Raw genomic sequence first — 16803 nt, forward strand, 5'->3', positions numbered from 1 at the left:
GTAATTTAAGGTACTAACAGTTTCTCCTGTTCAACACCAGGTTGTTCAGATGGTGTGTACTCCTGGAGAGGAGACATAAGCTAACCTTGGTAAACAGAGAGATAGTGGGATTTACTTTGAATTTAAAATTTCTAATACGCATTAATTAGCCTGTCTAAAGACCATTCCTTTAAGTGAGATGGTGAGTTCTTAAGAAACATTACTACTACTTTGAGTAATTCTTGAATGGCTTCTTTAAGTAACCACATATAAATAATTTCTTAAGAAACCAAGGACTTTAAGATCATTTAACCTGAACAGTTTTTGTGGGCAGTCGTTATCCATGATAAATTTAACTCTCGAGTGAAGTTTTCTCTGCTGCCCCCCGCCCCCAAGTGCTGTCTTAGTTATGTCTAAACCCTGTGCATATCATAAATACTTAGCAAGGTGCTCAGGTGATTTTAAGATGCTCTCCCCTCCTGCACTCAGTTGTTTTAACTCTGGGTGAAGATGGTGCAAACCTTAAAAATGATGTTAAGAATCTGATGATTTAGCTCAGACGAAGTGGTTCAGTTCAGGCCTGTGAACATCACACTGTGATAACTGGAGAGCTACTGCTTGTATCCAACTTTCATATGTTCGCAGTGACTCTTAAAGATCAGCTAGAAACATGCAACTAAATGATGCAGAACATGTCCCTGGATTGAAATTAGAGGGGGAAAAAAACCTAACAAGATTAGGCCTGTTGTTGCAGTGTGTTTTCTCCTCAAACTTGTTTAGTAGCTCTAGGGATGCAGTTAATGGGTGCTTAGCCTCATCTTTCCCATATCCTGTATTTATGGTAGTGACTTTGTCAACATTATTTGAAATAGAAAAGGCTTAAGTACAACAAATACCTCCTTTAAGCTGTGGATTTAAAAATACAGTAAATTAGCCTGTTTAACAAAGGTGATTAAAAAACTTTCTTAATCTTCCAGTAGCCTATTACAGCAAACTGCACCAGTATTTGACACCAATATTTTAGCCAATTTATCTGTAAATTGCTTCTGTAAGAGATTTATGGCAGCTATACATATTTAAAAAAGGAAATGAAATTTCAGAAACTTTCTAAGAATGCCGAACTTAGAGAGTGCTTTGCAGAATCTCTGACTGTAGATGTGGTCTTCTCTATGACTTCATCTATTGTTACTGTTTTACAGCTTACAAATCAGTGAAAATGTTTTTGCTTTTTTTAAAAGGGTTTGCTGGATTTGAAGAGTAGGTTTGACCGCTTTCTTCAAGAATCTTTCAATAATGATCGACTCTTCAAGCAGACTATTGCGGGTGACTTTGAGTACTTCCTCAACCTCAACTCTAGGTCTCCAGAGTACCTCTCATTATTTATTGATGATAAGCTGAAAAAGGGAGTCAAGGGAGTAAGTATAAACCAAATGAAAAGGTCACGTTCTTTGCTGTATAAACTTGGATGAAATTAAACTAAGCTACTTTCCTGAGAATTATTTTTATCTTAAGATAGATGGCAATACTGCCTTAAAAAAAAAAAAGTGTATGTAACACATCTGAGCTCATAACACTTTAGATACAAACTTAGAGAAATATAAAGCACAAGGAGATTGAGATGTTGTGTGGCTTGTCCCCCATCTCTGAAGCAGTATACCTGGATTACTTCTGGCAGATACCCCCTCAAAAAAAAATTAGGTTGTAGTAGATTCTGCAGCTCCCTTCTCTTGAAACCTTAAATATCAGCTCCTTAAATATATTTATAGTTTGGCAGTTATTCTCAATATCTAATAATTTCTTTTGAAAATTAACTCACTTGGGGTAGGCTAAACAGTTTGTCTTTGCCTCTTAATACTGCTTTTACATATCAGAGGACTATTACCATATCTGTCTCTTCTAGCTTAAGTACAACTGTTTCTTCAGTCTTACCTCATAGCTTCTTTTATGAAATTTTTTGAGGTACAGCACCCGGAACAGGACAGGATGGTTCAGCTGAGGCTTCAGTGGCTCTGAATAAAGCTGAATATTATTGCATGCATCTTATATTTTGAGAATCGAATAGTAAATTCTATTTATTTATAAAATAAGTAATCATTTCACTTGTTGTGGCACTAGACAGGCTTTGCAAAACAAGTCTTAACATTTTTAAAAGCTTTCATTCCAAGCTAACTTTTCATACTCCTAATACTGGTTTCCATCTATGCTTTTTTTTTTTTTTTTTTTTTTTAATACTTAAAAACTTATCCAGGAACTTTCACTATATTTATCCAGGCATTTTACTCATCCATTGTCTCCTGTCTCCTTCATGATTGCTTTTCCTTCCATCTTAGATCTGTTTCTTTCTCTGCTCTATTGAGTTTGTGCGCTGTTCATTTGGCTCTATCAATCACATGTTGGACCAGTTTTGTTGGCTTCTTTAAAGGCTACTGTTAGACCATATGCTTGCTGTGAATTAGTTTTAAGTATTTAGGTTGTATAAGACACCTGTGCTGGAAGGTTAAAACCAGTAAATTACTTCTTTTACAGCTAACAGAGCAAGAAGTAGAAACTATATTGGATAAGGCAATGGTTTTATTTAGGTTTATGCAAGAGAAAGATGTTTTTGAACGCTATTACAAGCAGCACTTGGCAAGAAGACTTCTCACAAACAAGAGTGTTTCAGATGACTCTGAGAAAAATATGATATCTAAATTAAAGGTAAGACAGTATCTGCATACTTTTTTTTTTTTTTTTTTCCCCATAAATATGGTTTCTTCTGTTTTTACCTAAGGGATGTATAGATAGCATACATCTTGATCACTGTTAAATACAGATTTGATTTTAAAGCCCCAACAGAAAATATGAAAGGCTTTTTTGAATAATTTCTTGGAAATAAAAGGAAGGAAATACTGGAAAGCACCTATGATGAGAGAGCGATCTAGAAAACAAAATAATTTTTTTTTAAATTTGTTAAGATTTTCCAAATAAGAGGATAACTCCTGTTATCTAGTGACTGGATTTGAAGACAAGACTGTGTTTTATCCTACATTTTCTGTTATTCACAGTAGAATTTTTTTATTGCATGCATTGTGTTGTTCTTTAGTTGCCTCCATCTGCAGACTGGTGATAATGTTCAACTCCTTTTTTGATTAAGTGGTTGAGACAGATTGAAAAAAAGGTCTTCATATCAGTGTCTGGAAACACGTTTTCCTAGTTGGTTCATTTTACTGATTAGATAGGCCAAGAGATGGAGAAGAAAGGTGAACAGTCCTTGAAGCAAGTTCTAATGCAGCTTCTTCCTCAGTGGCATGATAAATGGCTAGGGAACTTCCAAACCAGAGTGATTTGATCCTAAGATCAAACTTTACTGATCCTCATTTTTGACCTTTGTATTCTATGAGTGAAGCCTGTTTGCATCAGATTTCTCCAGCCTATGTGTATTAATTACCTCTCCACTTCTCTAGCCTGGTGATTTAGAAGGCACGGGGCATACATTTGCAAGATGAATCAGTGGACTGGAACTGCCCTCTTTTCTTACGGATTTGCACAGTGATTAGGATGCTGAAGCTAACATGCTTGCCTTTACCATATGTGTCAAAGTACATGTTAGAAATAGGCACAAAGTCCTGTATGTGCAACTGAAATGCTTGTGTTTGTGCACATGTATCTAGATATGCATATGTCCCTGATTCTGAAAAGGTCTATTGATCTCACTTGGTAATCTGCAGCAAGTGTTTAAAATTATGTGCTCTTAGGACAACAAGATTTTTTTTCTGATACAAATAAAGTTTATTTCCCTTTACAGTATCATGCTAAAAAGCAGGTGAAAGTGTATGCCTTGGTCTGATAAGCTTTCACAGATTTTTAAGATGAGATGAGAAGCTAAACAGAAATCAAAAATACAATAATGGCGAAAAGAGAAGGAAAGTGAGTTTTGATATGTGTAGGGTTAGATCCTTATATGAAATATGAAACTTTTCTAAGTTCTGAAGAGAGTGCAAATGGGAATCCCAGGAATCAGATATAAAGAAATATCATTTTTATGAGATTTATAAACTAACTCTTAGTCTTGCAGCTCACGTATCGGAGGCTCTGTTTTTGTAGCTCTGCCACAACAAGTTATTCTGTGTGTTTTTAGACTGAATGTGGATGTCAGTTCACGTCTAAACTGGAAGGAATGTTCAGGGACATGAGCATCTCAAACACAACGATGGATGAGTTCAGGCAGCATCTTCAGGCGACTGGGGTAAGAGCGTTGGGGGAATGTGTGCTTGTCCTTTTACTTCAGTACAAACCCTAGACCTTTATCAAGGCTCGTGGTTTTTGATTTGTTAGTATATGCACGTGGAAAGAAGGATCTTGTTAGCATGCTAAAATTATATTACTTTTATTTCCTATCTTACAAGCTTTGTTAGTATTTCCCGAAATACAAAAGTCAGTTCGAAGCTTGATCCACAGCTTGAGTAGTGCCAGTTTCGTTCCATAACATCCTGTTCCAACTTCTATCGTACCCGCATTCTTCTGAAAGGGCTCAGGCTCGCTGCCGAGCGGCTCTTCCTGCTTGCGGCCGGCAGGGGGCGGGCGGCCGCCGCTGTGCCCAGCTGTGCCCAGCTGTGCCTGCCGCCCCTGCCCCGCCACCCTGCCCAGCTGTGCCTAGCTGTGCCCGCCACCCCTGCCCTGCCAGCCTGCCCAGCTGTGCCTGCCGCCCCCTGCCCTGCCAACCTGCCCAGCTGTGCCGCCACCCAGCTGTGCCCAGCTGTGCCCAGCTGTGCCCACGGCCCCTGCCCTGCCACCCCGCCCTGCCCAGCTGTGCCCGCCCCCCCCAGCCCAGCTTGACTCCTGGGGCCGGCGGCCTGCTCTCGTGTGCATTTCCAAAACACCGTGTCACCAGCAAAGTCTTCCCTTTCTCATTCTTTAAAAGTAATCTTCACTGCGACCTGTATTTTATGCTAACAGCAAGAAGAATATTGCATACTGCAGGTATTTGAAAAACATACCATCTCATGTTTAACTTCTCGGACGCAGTTAATGCCTTTACTAAAAGCAGAACTGCCATTTTATTCAAATTGCCAAATGTGGACTTAATTGTTCAATCAGGAAGTGTTACACCTTGTTGTAAAAGTGGACCTCTGGAATATTGCATAATGGAGAGATCGCTTGTATTTTGAGATATCAGTTTGCTTGCTCTAAACACTTTTTTTCTATACTGATACTCAGTAGCGCTTAATAATATATAATAAAGAACTGGGTAGTTCCCCGTCTGCAGGTAAGTAAGTCTGTATATCAAGCATGTTTGAATCAGTTTCAGAAATCTGAATGCCAGGCATATGTTTGTGGATTTACTGTGTCCATTGTCCCTCGTTGTGCAAGGTGATCTGAATGAAGTCTTTGCTGTCTTGAAGCAGTGAGCTGAAATCTTCCTCATCAGCATACTGTGAATCATCATGAATGAAAGAACGGGATGTTCTCAAAAGTGGTTTCAGAAAAAGTTGTAGAGGATATGGATAGATATAAAGGTGTTTGTGGACAGGCAGCTTTACTGCTGCTTTTTTTCTTTAGAGGCTAATCATGTTTTCCTTATAGAATGCTTGAAATACTAACTTCAAGAAAAATTTGTTAGAGCATTCCCATTTTTTAGGTATCATGTGGGACTTTAACACAAGCCCTCCCCTATGTACAAGATTCATGTAGTTTACACGACAGTTTTACATTAAGTGAGTTAATAAATGATGTCTATCTTCTTTTTAGCTATGTGCAGCTAGTAAGTTGAATTTAGAAAGTTAACAGGTATTCTGCTAGGCCTTATTTGAAACTTCATCTTTCTCTTGTCAAGGGACCAGCAGTTTGCCTGATGGTTGCCTTTTGGTCACCCTAATCGTGGCCTTCTAATGAAATTTCTGGAATACTTATTTTTGGTAGGAGTGTATATGTTTCTACTGGTGTCAATAATATTGGAGAGGAAATACAGACAGGAAGACTTCTGTTTTTTTGTGTTACTGTTAACTTGCTGGTGATGCTGTGTTTTATATGAAATAGTCCATTCTACGCCTTTTTAAACAATTTGTGTACCTTGAATACATATAGTGCCTCCTAGAAGAGTCAGGCATCTGTTCTTCTCTAAATAATCCTACCTGCAAAGTCTCCTGCTGGATCCTGTATCCTGAGATACAGGTAGTGCCAAGGATTGTGTAGATGATTGGTTTGCTATCAGTAAGTGGAAAGCTCAGCGCTAGGGAAAATCCAAGCTAACAGATTATGAGTAATTTCTACAACTGTGATCCTGAAACTTCAGTTTGTTGGAGTTTGTAAAGATTGGATCACTTCAAGGCACTTTCTGTTAGTTCATACCATTTTTATGCTGAAAATACATTTATAAAATAAAGCGCTTCCAAAACTTTTTCAAGTCACAAACTGCTCAGTGCTCTGTATAATGTGTGTTGTGAGGCATTCTAAATTAATGCTCTGTTCTGGTCTGGCTAAGACCAAAAAAATTTGGGAAACGGTTGCCATGTGAACTAAGATGTTTCAGTTCCAGATAAAGATACTTTCTGTACCTTTTCGTCTGCATTGATGGCCCTTCCGTACACTTCAGCTGGAGGGAGAAAACTTTTGAAGCTTTTTTAGGTGATTCACAGATTAACTAGTTTTCTGAGTCTGAATGGCTGTTTGAATTTCTCTTGTGAGCCTTATGACATCGGTGATATGAAATTAGAAACACGGCAGTAATGTTGGCTACCGACCAATCTTTATATGGGTCTTTAAATACTTTTGCAAATTGTTCCTCTTAAACCTTAATGAAATTCAGTCAAAGGGATTTCTGTATGAGTAGCCTGTCACCAGTCTGTCTAGATTTTTCAGAAGTTTCCTAGGCACAAGTTTGTTGATGCACGCAGACATTCAACACGCACAATACAAAAACTCTTCCATAGTGCATGGAAATGCTACTCTGCTACTTAATAGTGGAATTTTCTGAGTTCAGTTTTTGACCTTCTAAAATATAATGTGCTCTATTTCTGTGTAGTAGGTTTGTAACGAGCTGGATATGGTATGCTTTGTTTTTTCTTGTCAATAATGTCCATAATCTTTTCCAATAATCTTTGAAGGTATTAGTTATACTTCCTAGAGCTGAAAGCAGTCAGTTTTACATTTAATAATATTCAGCTTAATTGAGATACCTAGTGAGGATTATGCCTCATGGGTAGCCAGATGTTTATCACCTACTAACACAACTACTTTATAGATCAGCACTTCAGTTGTAGAATGTTTCCTAACCAGTGCTGAATATTTATAGTAATGGCTGTCTTTAGGGAAAGCGGCTAGGTTGTGTATGTAAAAGTGAGTAACTGTTTACATTGCAGTCCAGAATGTAAGGAAAGGGACTCCCAATGGTTTAATATTAGATATTCAGTATTTACTCTCTGCTTCCAGAGAGTAAATTTATAAACAGTTATTTTGAAACGGATATGTTTAGCAAAAACTGGATTTACTGTATGTCATCAAAAACCTGTTTAGAAACAATTGTTACATGCATTATGAGTTCTGTTTATGATCACAGACATTTCATTGTTAGTTAAGAATTTATTTTGTTAAATTCTGTACACTCTTAAATGCCAGAGGGGAAAAATGTGGAGGATTTTTGCTGTACGATCTACTCTGATAGTGATGAATTCATTTGTCTGGCTTTGTAAAAAATAATGTTCATAGATATATTTCTATTTTTTTCTTAATCTGTGAAAATTCTATACTTTCTACACTAATACAGAAAAATGGTAAAACATGGTCTTGTTTTAAAATAGTGGATGTTTTCTTCCAATTGTCCTTAGGTCTCATTAGGTGGTGTTGACCTTACAGTGCGGGTCCTCACAACAGGTTACTGGCCTACTCAGTCAGCCACACCAAAGTGCAACATCCCTCCAGCTCCCAGACATGCTTTTGAAATATTTAGAAGGTATGTATTAAAACAGATTTTTAGGTAGAGGTTTTAAGAAGAAACTTTCTGAACTTAACTTAGAGGTATGTTTTGCCATTAGAGTTAAAGATGTGCTAGCATACTGCTCTTCTTCAGTTCATGTGAAAATTAGAGAATGCAATGGTCACATTATGAGGCTTGAGGTTTTGGGAGCTTTTAAGTAGAATTCTAACAAGAGTTAATGTTTTGAAAATGCAAAAGTTAGAAATTTCTTGAGAGTGTCCTTGATGGCTATGAGAAGTCTAGGTAACTGTTTAAAGCAATTTCCTCTTAAATACAAAATGTGAACTAAGTTTTCAATTTAATTACATTACAGATTTTATTTAGCCAAACACAGTGGGCGACAGCTGACACTCCAGCATCATATGGGTTCTGCAGATCTCAATGCCACTTTCTATGGGCCTGTTAAAAAGGTAAAGTATCAAGATTATGAAAATACTGTGGATTTCCTTACATTTTAAGAGATACGTTTATAATAATTTCAGAATCTTGTAAAATAAAAGCTTACCCATTGATAATATAAGAAAAAGATGCCTTCAATCGGTTTTATAGTCTGATTCTTCCTTTGTAGCAGTTTTGTTTTTGACTTTTTTCCCCCCTCTAAATCTAATTTGAATGTATCACTTGGCATCATTTCTTTGTTACCTCATAGAAAAGTAGTAATTTTGATCTTGAAGGGACCTCAGTGGTTTGAGTATTTTGGGGTTTTTTGACTGTGAATCAGTCAAAAGTGAAATGAAACTTGTTTCTCTTTAGAGTAATTTTTGTTAATGTGAAAAAGTGTTGTTAAGCCAAGTTTAACCTGCTTTTCGTATGCAGAGTGCTAGCAAAGTAGACAACATTTTTTTCAAACGTGAGAATCTTAGTAGAGTTTATAAAAGTACAATGCTTAATATTTATTTATACAAGAAAATAATTTGCTAGTGATTTAAACCAGTTCTAAAATGCTAAGCTAGAGGTAGTAATGGCATGATGCTTGGGAACATAAAAGGCAATGCAAAATGAAAACAAAATTTTTATAACACTAAGTATTAATAATGTGCATTTGTGAGGATGTTAAAATTATATTACTGTAGGATAAATATTTTGATTAATTTTAAAGATAAGAGTAAGAAAACTGGAGGATGGGCAAGTAGTGGAACAGGGGCCAGAGAGGTGGTGGAGTATCCATCCTTGGAGATGCTCAGTATTTGACTGGACACAGTCCTGAGCATCCTGCTCTAGATGGCCTGGCTTTAAGTGGTGGCTGGACCGTGGGACCTGCAGCGGTGCCTCCAACCTCAATCACCCTGTGATTCTAAGACAGCTACCGGAGAGACATTCTGTTTATGCCACCAGGCGTATGCTATTCTATCACTTCTGTAGACTGATCTCCTAGATAATTATTTCATCAACTAACTTTCATTTTACCGAGGTAAAATATTTTGCAGTGGAGAGTAATCTAATAGTAGCTTTGTAATTTTAAAATAGGAAGATGGCTCAGAGGTTGGTGTAGGAGGTGCCCAAGTAACTGGCTCAAATACACGGAAGCACATATTGCAAGTCTCCACTTTCCAGATGACGATATTAATGCTCTTTAACAACAGAGAAAAATATACATTTGAGGTAAGCATTATGGTTTTCTCACTTGATTTTAAGTAACTGTTTTAGGCGCTTTCTTGTCCTCTTGAATAGACCTTTGAAGATCAGGTGCTTCTTATCCTATTTGAGTGTGGATCAGGCCAATAAATACAGCGAGCGGATCATTAGCAATACACCTGGGAAGCAATCCTAGGAGAGGAAATTATTTGGGAACAGAAGTTTTCAGAAATGTTGGAGAGCTGCGAGTGTGGTTATTCCTAGGCCATAGAGCTATAGAAAAGCTGAAGTTGGAATGCAGCAGGTGGCTCCATTTGCTCATTTTATCTTTGAGAAACTGGATTTAGAGGCCAAAGGGTGGAGAAGGCTTTGTATCCTGGCTTCTTAAACACTGAAGTGCTTAAATTGGCAGGTGGGAGTGAGCTGTAGGATGAATCAAAGAACTTTCATCCCTTCTCTGAGCTGGTGAGCCAGAAAGGACAATGAAGAAGGGCCAGATAGATTCTTAATAAAGAGACTAGAGGGGCATTGCTGGGAAAGGTTGAAGTGGACAGCTAATAGACAACAGTGAAGAAGCCTTTGGGAGTGGAGGAGGATCCTGTGCTGTGAGGTTTGAGCATTGTATTGTTAATGTCAATTAATAGTTTCATTTTAGATGTTATCTTCTGTTTGAGAGAGCATTGGCAGCCTTGAAAAGCAGTATGGGTGCAGTTTGAAATGGAGTGGTTTTCCATGTTTTCTTATCTACTTTTGACTGTGCTATGCAGAGTAATCATTCGCCTTTTTATTTGGACTTTGTTTTCAGCTTATTTGGCATACTTCTAGCCTGTTAATAAAGAATGTTTCTTTGAAACGGTCTCAGTTGGAATTAAGAAAGCCAGGGTTTGATAAGAGGCTCTTAATAAATTACTCATAGTTCAAAAAAAGATTATTTTGCAGCACAGAAAGTCCTGTGTGTTGTGAAATCTATTGCAGGAGCTTTGAGTACTTTCTCTGCAGAAAAGTGGGGGGTGGGGACAGGACTTAATAGCTCATTTTTTCTTGAAGTTGGTGTTGAAATCGGGCTGGTGGCTACCTGATTCCACAAATTGTAGGCTTTATGAGTAGTAGAGCCTCACCCATATATGAATAAATAATACTTGGTAGAGCAGTGAAAAATACAATTTTTAATAGGTGCTCTAATTATAGTTTATTTTACTAAGACCACATGATAGAGAAATATGTCCATGTGCTTTTAGGTTGTGTGGGTTTTTTTGTTTCTGGTTTGGGAGTTCTTAAACTCTTACTTTGTGTCCCACTGTAACTAAAACATTAAGAAGGCGTATTTGTTTGGTTTGGTTTCTTTGGTGAAGCACGTGGGAGTTGTCTTTAACTCTGGCCAGGAAAGCTTATGAAAACTTAAGAGCAGAATGAATTTTATCTTTGTTCATTGATCATTGAATACCATGATTAATTGCTGAGTGCTGGGCAAATGTTATTTCTCTGTCATATCAAATTAGTGCTTTTACTGCAATGTAGTATGAGAGATGACTTGTGGTGTGTGCTTGTGTAAGCATAAAACTTTGATATACAAGTGTTTCTGCAGATTCACAGCTGAATAGATTAATTTGAAGGTGCCTTTACGGTTGAACAGACTTTGCTGTTTTGTTTTGCATTCAGTGTGATTATTAATTGCAAACTTGACAAGATCCTCACAGTAATCCTAACAGCCATTAAGCCATGTGATTGAGAGAAAAATGGGATAATGATGATACAAACATTATGCATAAGATGCTACAGAAACCTAAAGGATTATTGCATAGCAAAATTCCTTCACAAAAATGTATGAATTTATTGTATTCCTATGCAGCAATGTTTTATTTATATATGCAAGAGAACTGGTGGCCATATGGGTCTAGGGTAATGCTACTTGAATCTAAGAGGAAGGATCTTCATGCAAGCCTTCAAAGAATGCTATTTTTTTAAAAGAATTCAATTTCTTCTAATCAAGCCTCATCTAATACTCAACATATTTTTCTGTTAGTTTACAGTACCTGTCAGTATTTTAAAAGGTGAAATGCACAATTTTTTAATGATGACATCAAAAATAAGGGGAAAATTTTTTGTTCATTCTTTAGGTGTAACAAACAAATACAAATGCGACTGTAGTAGAAGTTGTTGAATAATTCCACAAAAATGAGAGATTAGAACTTAAAACTGGCTTACCTGTTTTCTCTTTTGCTGATCTCTGCTTTGGAAGATACACAAGTTGGTCTGTAAATAAAAATAAAAATCTTTTATTTCTTTTTTTGTCATTTCAACAAAATGACATGATATTTTTCCTTCTGCACATTTTCCTTCTAATAAACTTTTTTCCTGCTTAGAACTGGACAGAGGCAGTTCCATGCCTAGAATTCTCTCTTGTAGCCTCCAGATAGAGCTCACCTGGTAATATTTTTAGAACTAAGATTGTGTAATCAGTACTGCTCTTGTGCATGACTAGTGTGGTCTTTAAAATAAGGCATTTATGGAGATAGGGGAAAAAAAACACATTTTTCACTGTTACATCAAATATCTCTATAAAAATATGTTTAGAAAAATGATATGCTGCAGACTGAAGGAAAAAGAGAGCATAGGAACATCTGTTATCCCCATTTACATTCATAGCTACACTTTTTTTATCCAACTAGAGGTTTTTGCAGCCTTCTGAGGCAGCATACTACAGTGCAATTCTTTCTGTGGTTCTTATTTTAATACTAGCTTATAAATTCTGAAACCCAAATGGTTTGCATACGTTAGTGGCTGAATTGGAATGCTAAAGAGAGAAGTAAAATCAACACATAAATACATAGTTGTTAGTATAAGGCTGTTTAGCATCAAAAAAAAAAAAAAAGGAATTCCATTTTAGCTCTTTGTTTCACTTTCATCAAAAGCAGAGTGTATCTGTTTCCTTGTAGAAGCGACTTAGTTTTGAAAGCATTAATTTTAGGTGTTGATCAAAAATCAAAGTTTGGGAGCCTGCGTGTCACAGGCATTACATCATTAATAACCTGGATTTGGTTTGTAGCCTCAAGGCTACATTTACCTAAGTCCTAAAATCTAAGTGTCACCTTCCTTTGTTTTGTTAAATTTATGCTGATCAATCCATTTCAGTAAGACTCTTTTTTGTGACCATGTAAAGGATTATAGTGTTTTGGGGTTTTTTTTTAATATTACTTTGTGCCAGATCTGGAAAAAATGCATGAAGGTGGCAATTGTGTTTTAAATAAAGCAACAAATGAAGAAATAGTCTTCCTGTGAGCTGCTTGGGAAGAGGCATTTTGATACTGGCAAGTAGTTAAAATATGTGGATACATGTCACTTATTTCAAATACTATGAATATTTCTGAATGCATTATGCTAACAATACTCTTAAGAACATTTTATTATTTCCCAATCGTCCATAAGCAGTAGGTATCAAAAATTCTGAAATTTTTAAATTTTAGACTTACTGATTATTTTTTTAATTTACCTCATTCAAATGAATTTGAACTCATGTCAAAAACACAATTTCACATGATTTCACATAAAGAAAACATGATACATGTAATGTTGGGTCTGTAGTTGAAAAGTAGGCATATTCTGTCTGAGCTTTGCCATCGCAGAGACCTGGTAGTGAGATGTATACAAGATGCGCTGTAATTAATGACAGAGTCCAAGTAAAGGCCAGTATATCCATATTATTTTTATTGCATTTTTTCAGTGCTGCATAACCACAGAAGAGACGCATTTTTTTTTCTGGATTGATTTTAAGAAACTTGAGTACACTTAAGAAATAACATAATTTAACAGAACTTTGTTGTACTCTGAAGTTAGATTTTTCTGTTTACAGTACTTTTAACACGTTCTTTATAGGTCTTTACAGATCTTAGCATTTTGGTCACTGGGAGTTGTAACTGCGGCTTTTAGCCTGAAGGTCATCAGTTTGACTTGTGTGCTGTGAGCATTAGGAATTTATGGGGACAGTGGAAGAGCTTGATGCTGCTCTTGGAACCAAAGGTGGGGAAGTTGGGAAAGCGACAGCTCTTGTGGACAGTTACATGTCTGTGAGGTTTATTTTTTCTATTTGGTAGTTTAATTGTTAGCTGCTAGAGGTCCCTCAAGAGTCTGAATGGGAATGTGAAATCAGAGAAGTCTGCAGTTTCCTCAAATTAGAAACAGGAAGAAAATAGAGATAAGGCTAAAATGAACTTCTAATGAATGGGAGTTTAATAAACAAGTTAGGTTTGAGGAAGCAGTAATAGTTGGCCTACTCCTAGAGCACGTTAAGGCATCATTTTGCATCCAGTCCAATTTGCTTACTAACTCGTGATCACTGGTGACTTACCTAACATACAGCTCTCAGCTGAACTCTTCAGAATACTGACAAGAGGTGCAACAAGTTATGTGCATGTTTTTACAAACATTCTTCTTCAAAGTTCATACATTTGCTGCACTGGGGTTTTTTTCTGTTTTACCTGGAGAAGTCCTAGCCAAGGGCATCTGGGCTGTAAACAAATTGTTCCAGGTTATTCAGAAAGGAGGTGCAATTAATCTAGAGTATTTCTGTGTTACGGTGAAACTAGACCTTGTTTGCTTCCGTTTGTAAAGATCCTATTTTTGACGGTGCTGCTGAATGCAAAAGCATTTACACAGTTCTTTGTCAGGAATGCTCAGGAACATCATGGATGTTTTCCATCGCTGAGTTACTTAGAAAGCTTGGTTTCACTCTGTTCAGCAATTGTTGGAGACAGTGAACAAATCCTTTCAGCCTTCTCAAAAATTATAGTGAAATGAAACAGCTGGTTATTCATTCTGCTATTTTCAGCTCATGGTGACTATTTACTTGACAGAATTCACTGTCTGTGCATTGACCCAGGTGGATCATTTTGCATAGTACATATTGAGACTTTGCTACTGAATGAATTTTAAACTTTCAAGCCTCACAACTGTCATAGTAGTATGATTTTGCATGCTTGAAGGTGGGCATTTTAAGCAATCAGTGCTGTTGTTTGCAAAACATGATGATGAACATATTTTTCTTTAGGAAATTCAACAAGAGACTGATATCCCCGAAAGAGAACTGGTTAGAGCCCTACAGTCCCTTGCATGTGGCAAACCAACACAACGTGTTCTTACAAAAGAGCCTAAATCAAAAGAAATAGAAAATGGTCATATATTTACAGTGAATGATCAGTTCACATCTAAACTACACAGAGTCAAGATTCAGACGGGTAAGTGAGCTTTATATTCTACTGTCTTGCAGTCCCAAAACTGCCTTAAAATGTCAGATTATCTTTTGCAGGGTTGATGTTCATACAAGTGAAAGGAAGAGAGTAATATTTTTTTTTTTATGATGATGATTGGTTGCATCAAAATGAAAATTTAAATATTGAGAAAAGTGTGGAAGTCATAGTTAAGCCTTTTACTTTACAAAATTTGTAATTATCTCTTAAAAGGAAATGTTGAAAGAGAAATAAAATAGAAATTAAATAGCAAAATTAAAAATATGCTACTGATTGATTCAGAAATAAGAAAATTGCCTCATAAGTTGCTTTACTGCTTTGAAATTGAGTGATATTTTCAGCCCGTGATACAACAGCCATTTCCAAGTGCCAGGTAGCTATAATAGTTTTGGGCAATGATTTGGATTTAACAAATAAGAGAAGGTACAATACCACTGCATTAGCTCATCAAAGTGCTGGTTTGTTATACATAAGTAATGTTGGTACCTTTTTGTCTGGAAAGCTCTCTGGAAATAATTTCTGAGTTGTTAGCATTGCTGTAGATACACTTCATAGTGTGTTTTGGCAGATTAGTTCTTAGTTTTAGTACATCTAAAAATATTTTCTGACTTTGCAGATCTTCATATATAAAATATTGCCAGTGATGCTGTGTATTTTAAGTGCAACATCGGTAATTCACATGCTGTTTGTTGCACATAATATAACTTGTTGGGCTTCTGTGCAGCATGCTATGTCCAGGGATGTAAGCCTGTAAAACCCAGTGGTACCTACATACATTACATTGCATGTATCCCTCTGCATAAGCGATAGCTAGACTGTCTTCATGTGCATGCAGAGTGCTGTGATGTCAACACATTTGCCATGTCTGGAGAATTTTTCTGGTGAGCAGGAGCGCAGCAGCCAAATGAGGATGTTGAGAATTCTCTGATTAGGGCCCAAGGCACTTCTCTGGCATAATTAAAGTCAACTCCGTAACAACTGTTTGAGCTTTAGTGGAATTCTGCTTTTTCATTTCCACTCTACAAATCTCAGTGAATGGGGAATATGATTTGGGGTTCAAGATGGTTTTAGAGCAAATTTGATACTCGTGGTGTTATGTTTGTGTCTTATGTAGAAGACTTCTTATGTGTATCTCTTTAAAACTGGTAAATATTTGGGGCTTTTGTGTGAAGAAGGGCAGAGGGGAAAGTGATATAGCAGTGTGAGAGGAGGGCTTGATTATAATGATGCTTGAGTGAAAGGGTAAGAAAAGCTAGACATAAGGGCAGAAATAAAGCATAAATAGAAGAGGAGAACAGAATACAAAGAATATAATTGAGTTGGGGAGGATAAAGTTGGACTGTTTCTTCTGACTGATGAACTTTTAAAGTATCTAACTAGTTTGTAAAGTAAATCTTCAATCCTTTTTCTATTTTAATTAATGGATTATTTGATATATTAAAGAGAAGAATATTTAATGGGAGCATGGGGGTTGGTGGTGCCTGTAAGCAGATTTGAGTACTGTTGAAGTTTTAACATAGCAGTAATTAAATAACAGATTGTTACCTTGTCAGTTGCTATCAAAATATGCCAGAAAGTGTTAATATGTTCTTGTGGCTGCTTTTCACAGAAAAAAAACCAAGTTTGAGAATGTCAAAACTCAGGAAAATATAACTTGATGTCTAGATGAAATAAATAGTGAAGGAAATAAATTTTAGTTTTGCTAACACACTTTACATTCTCTTTCTTTTCTTTAAGTTGCTGCCAAACAAGGAGAATCTGATCCAGAAAGGAAAGAAACAAGGCAGAAAGTAGATGATGACAGAAAACATGAGATAGAAGCTGCTATAGTTCGGATAATGAAATCTAGAAAGAAGATGCAACACAATGTGCTAGTAGCAGAGGTATACTTGTACACAGTTTTGATATGGGCTGGGGAATTCTTTTTGCTTTTCCTGTTAATTCATGAAAGTTACATAGCTCTCACTAACATGGTTCTGAAAGGCTTTTGAGAGATGCTGTGTTTAATCCATCCTTTTTTTTTTCTCCCTGTGTATCTGAAGACATTTAAATCCT

General features: G+C 36.6%; 1 protein-coding gene across 1 annotated transcript in view; it reads left to right on the forward strand.

Annotated features, from left to right (window-relative positions):
* Positions 1-16803, forward strand: part of CUL3 (cullin 3) — a 58534-nt gene that overhangs the window by 40387 nt on the left and 1344 nt on the right. The window contains exons 8-15 of the mRNA XM_030029312.2: positions 1218-1394; positions 2506-2676; positions 4097-4204; positions 7782-7906; positions 8244-8340; positions 9398-9532; positions 14550-14736; positions 16486-16631. Of these exons, the coding sequence (XP_029885172.1) occupies positions 1218-1394; positions 2506-2676; positions 4097-4204; positions 7782-7906; positions 8244-8340; positions 9398-9532; positions 14550-14736; positions 16486-16631 (1146 nt within the window). The remainder of the gene's footprint in view (positions 1-1217; positions 1395-2505; positions 2677-4096; positions 4205-7781; positions 7907-8243; positions 8341-9397; positions 9533-14549; positions 14737-16485; positions 16632-16803) is intronic.

The sequence above is a fragment of the Aquila chrysaetos genome, chromosome 10 (genome assembly GCF_900496995.4).
Source record: "Aquila chrysaetos chrysaetos chromosome 10, bAquChr1.4, whole genome shotgun sequence".
Classification (NCBI taxonomy): Eukaryota; Metazoa; Chordata; class Aves; order Accipitriformes; family Accipitridae; genus Aquila; species Aquila chrysaetos.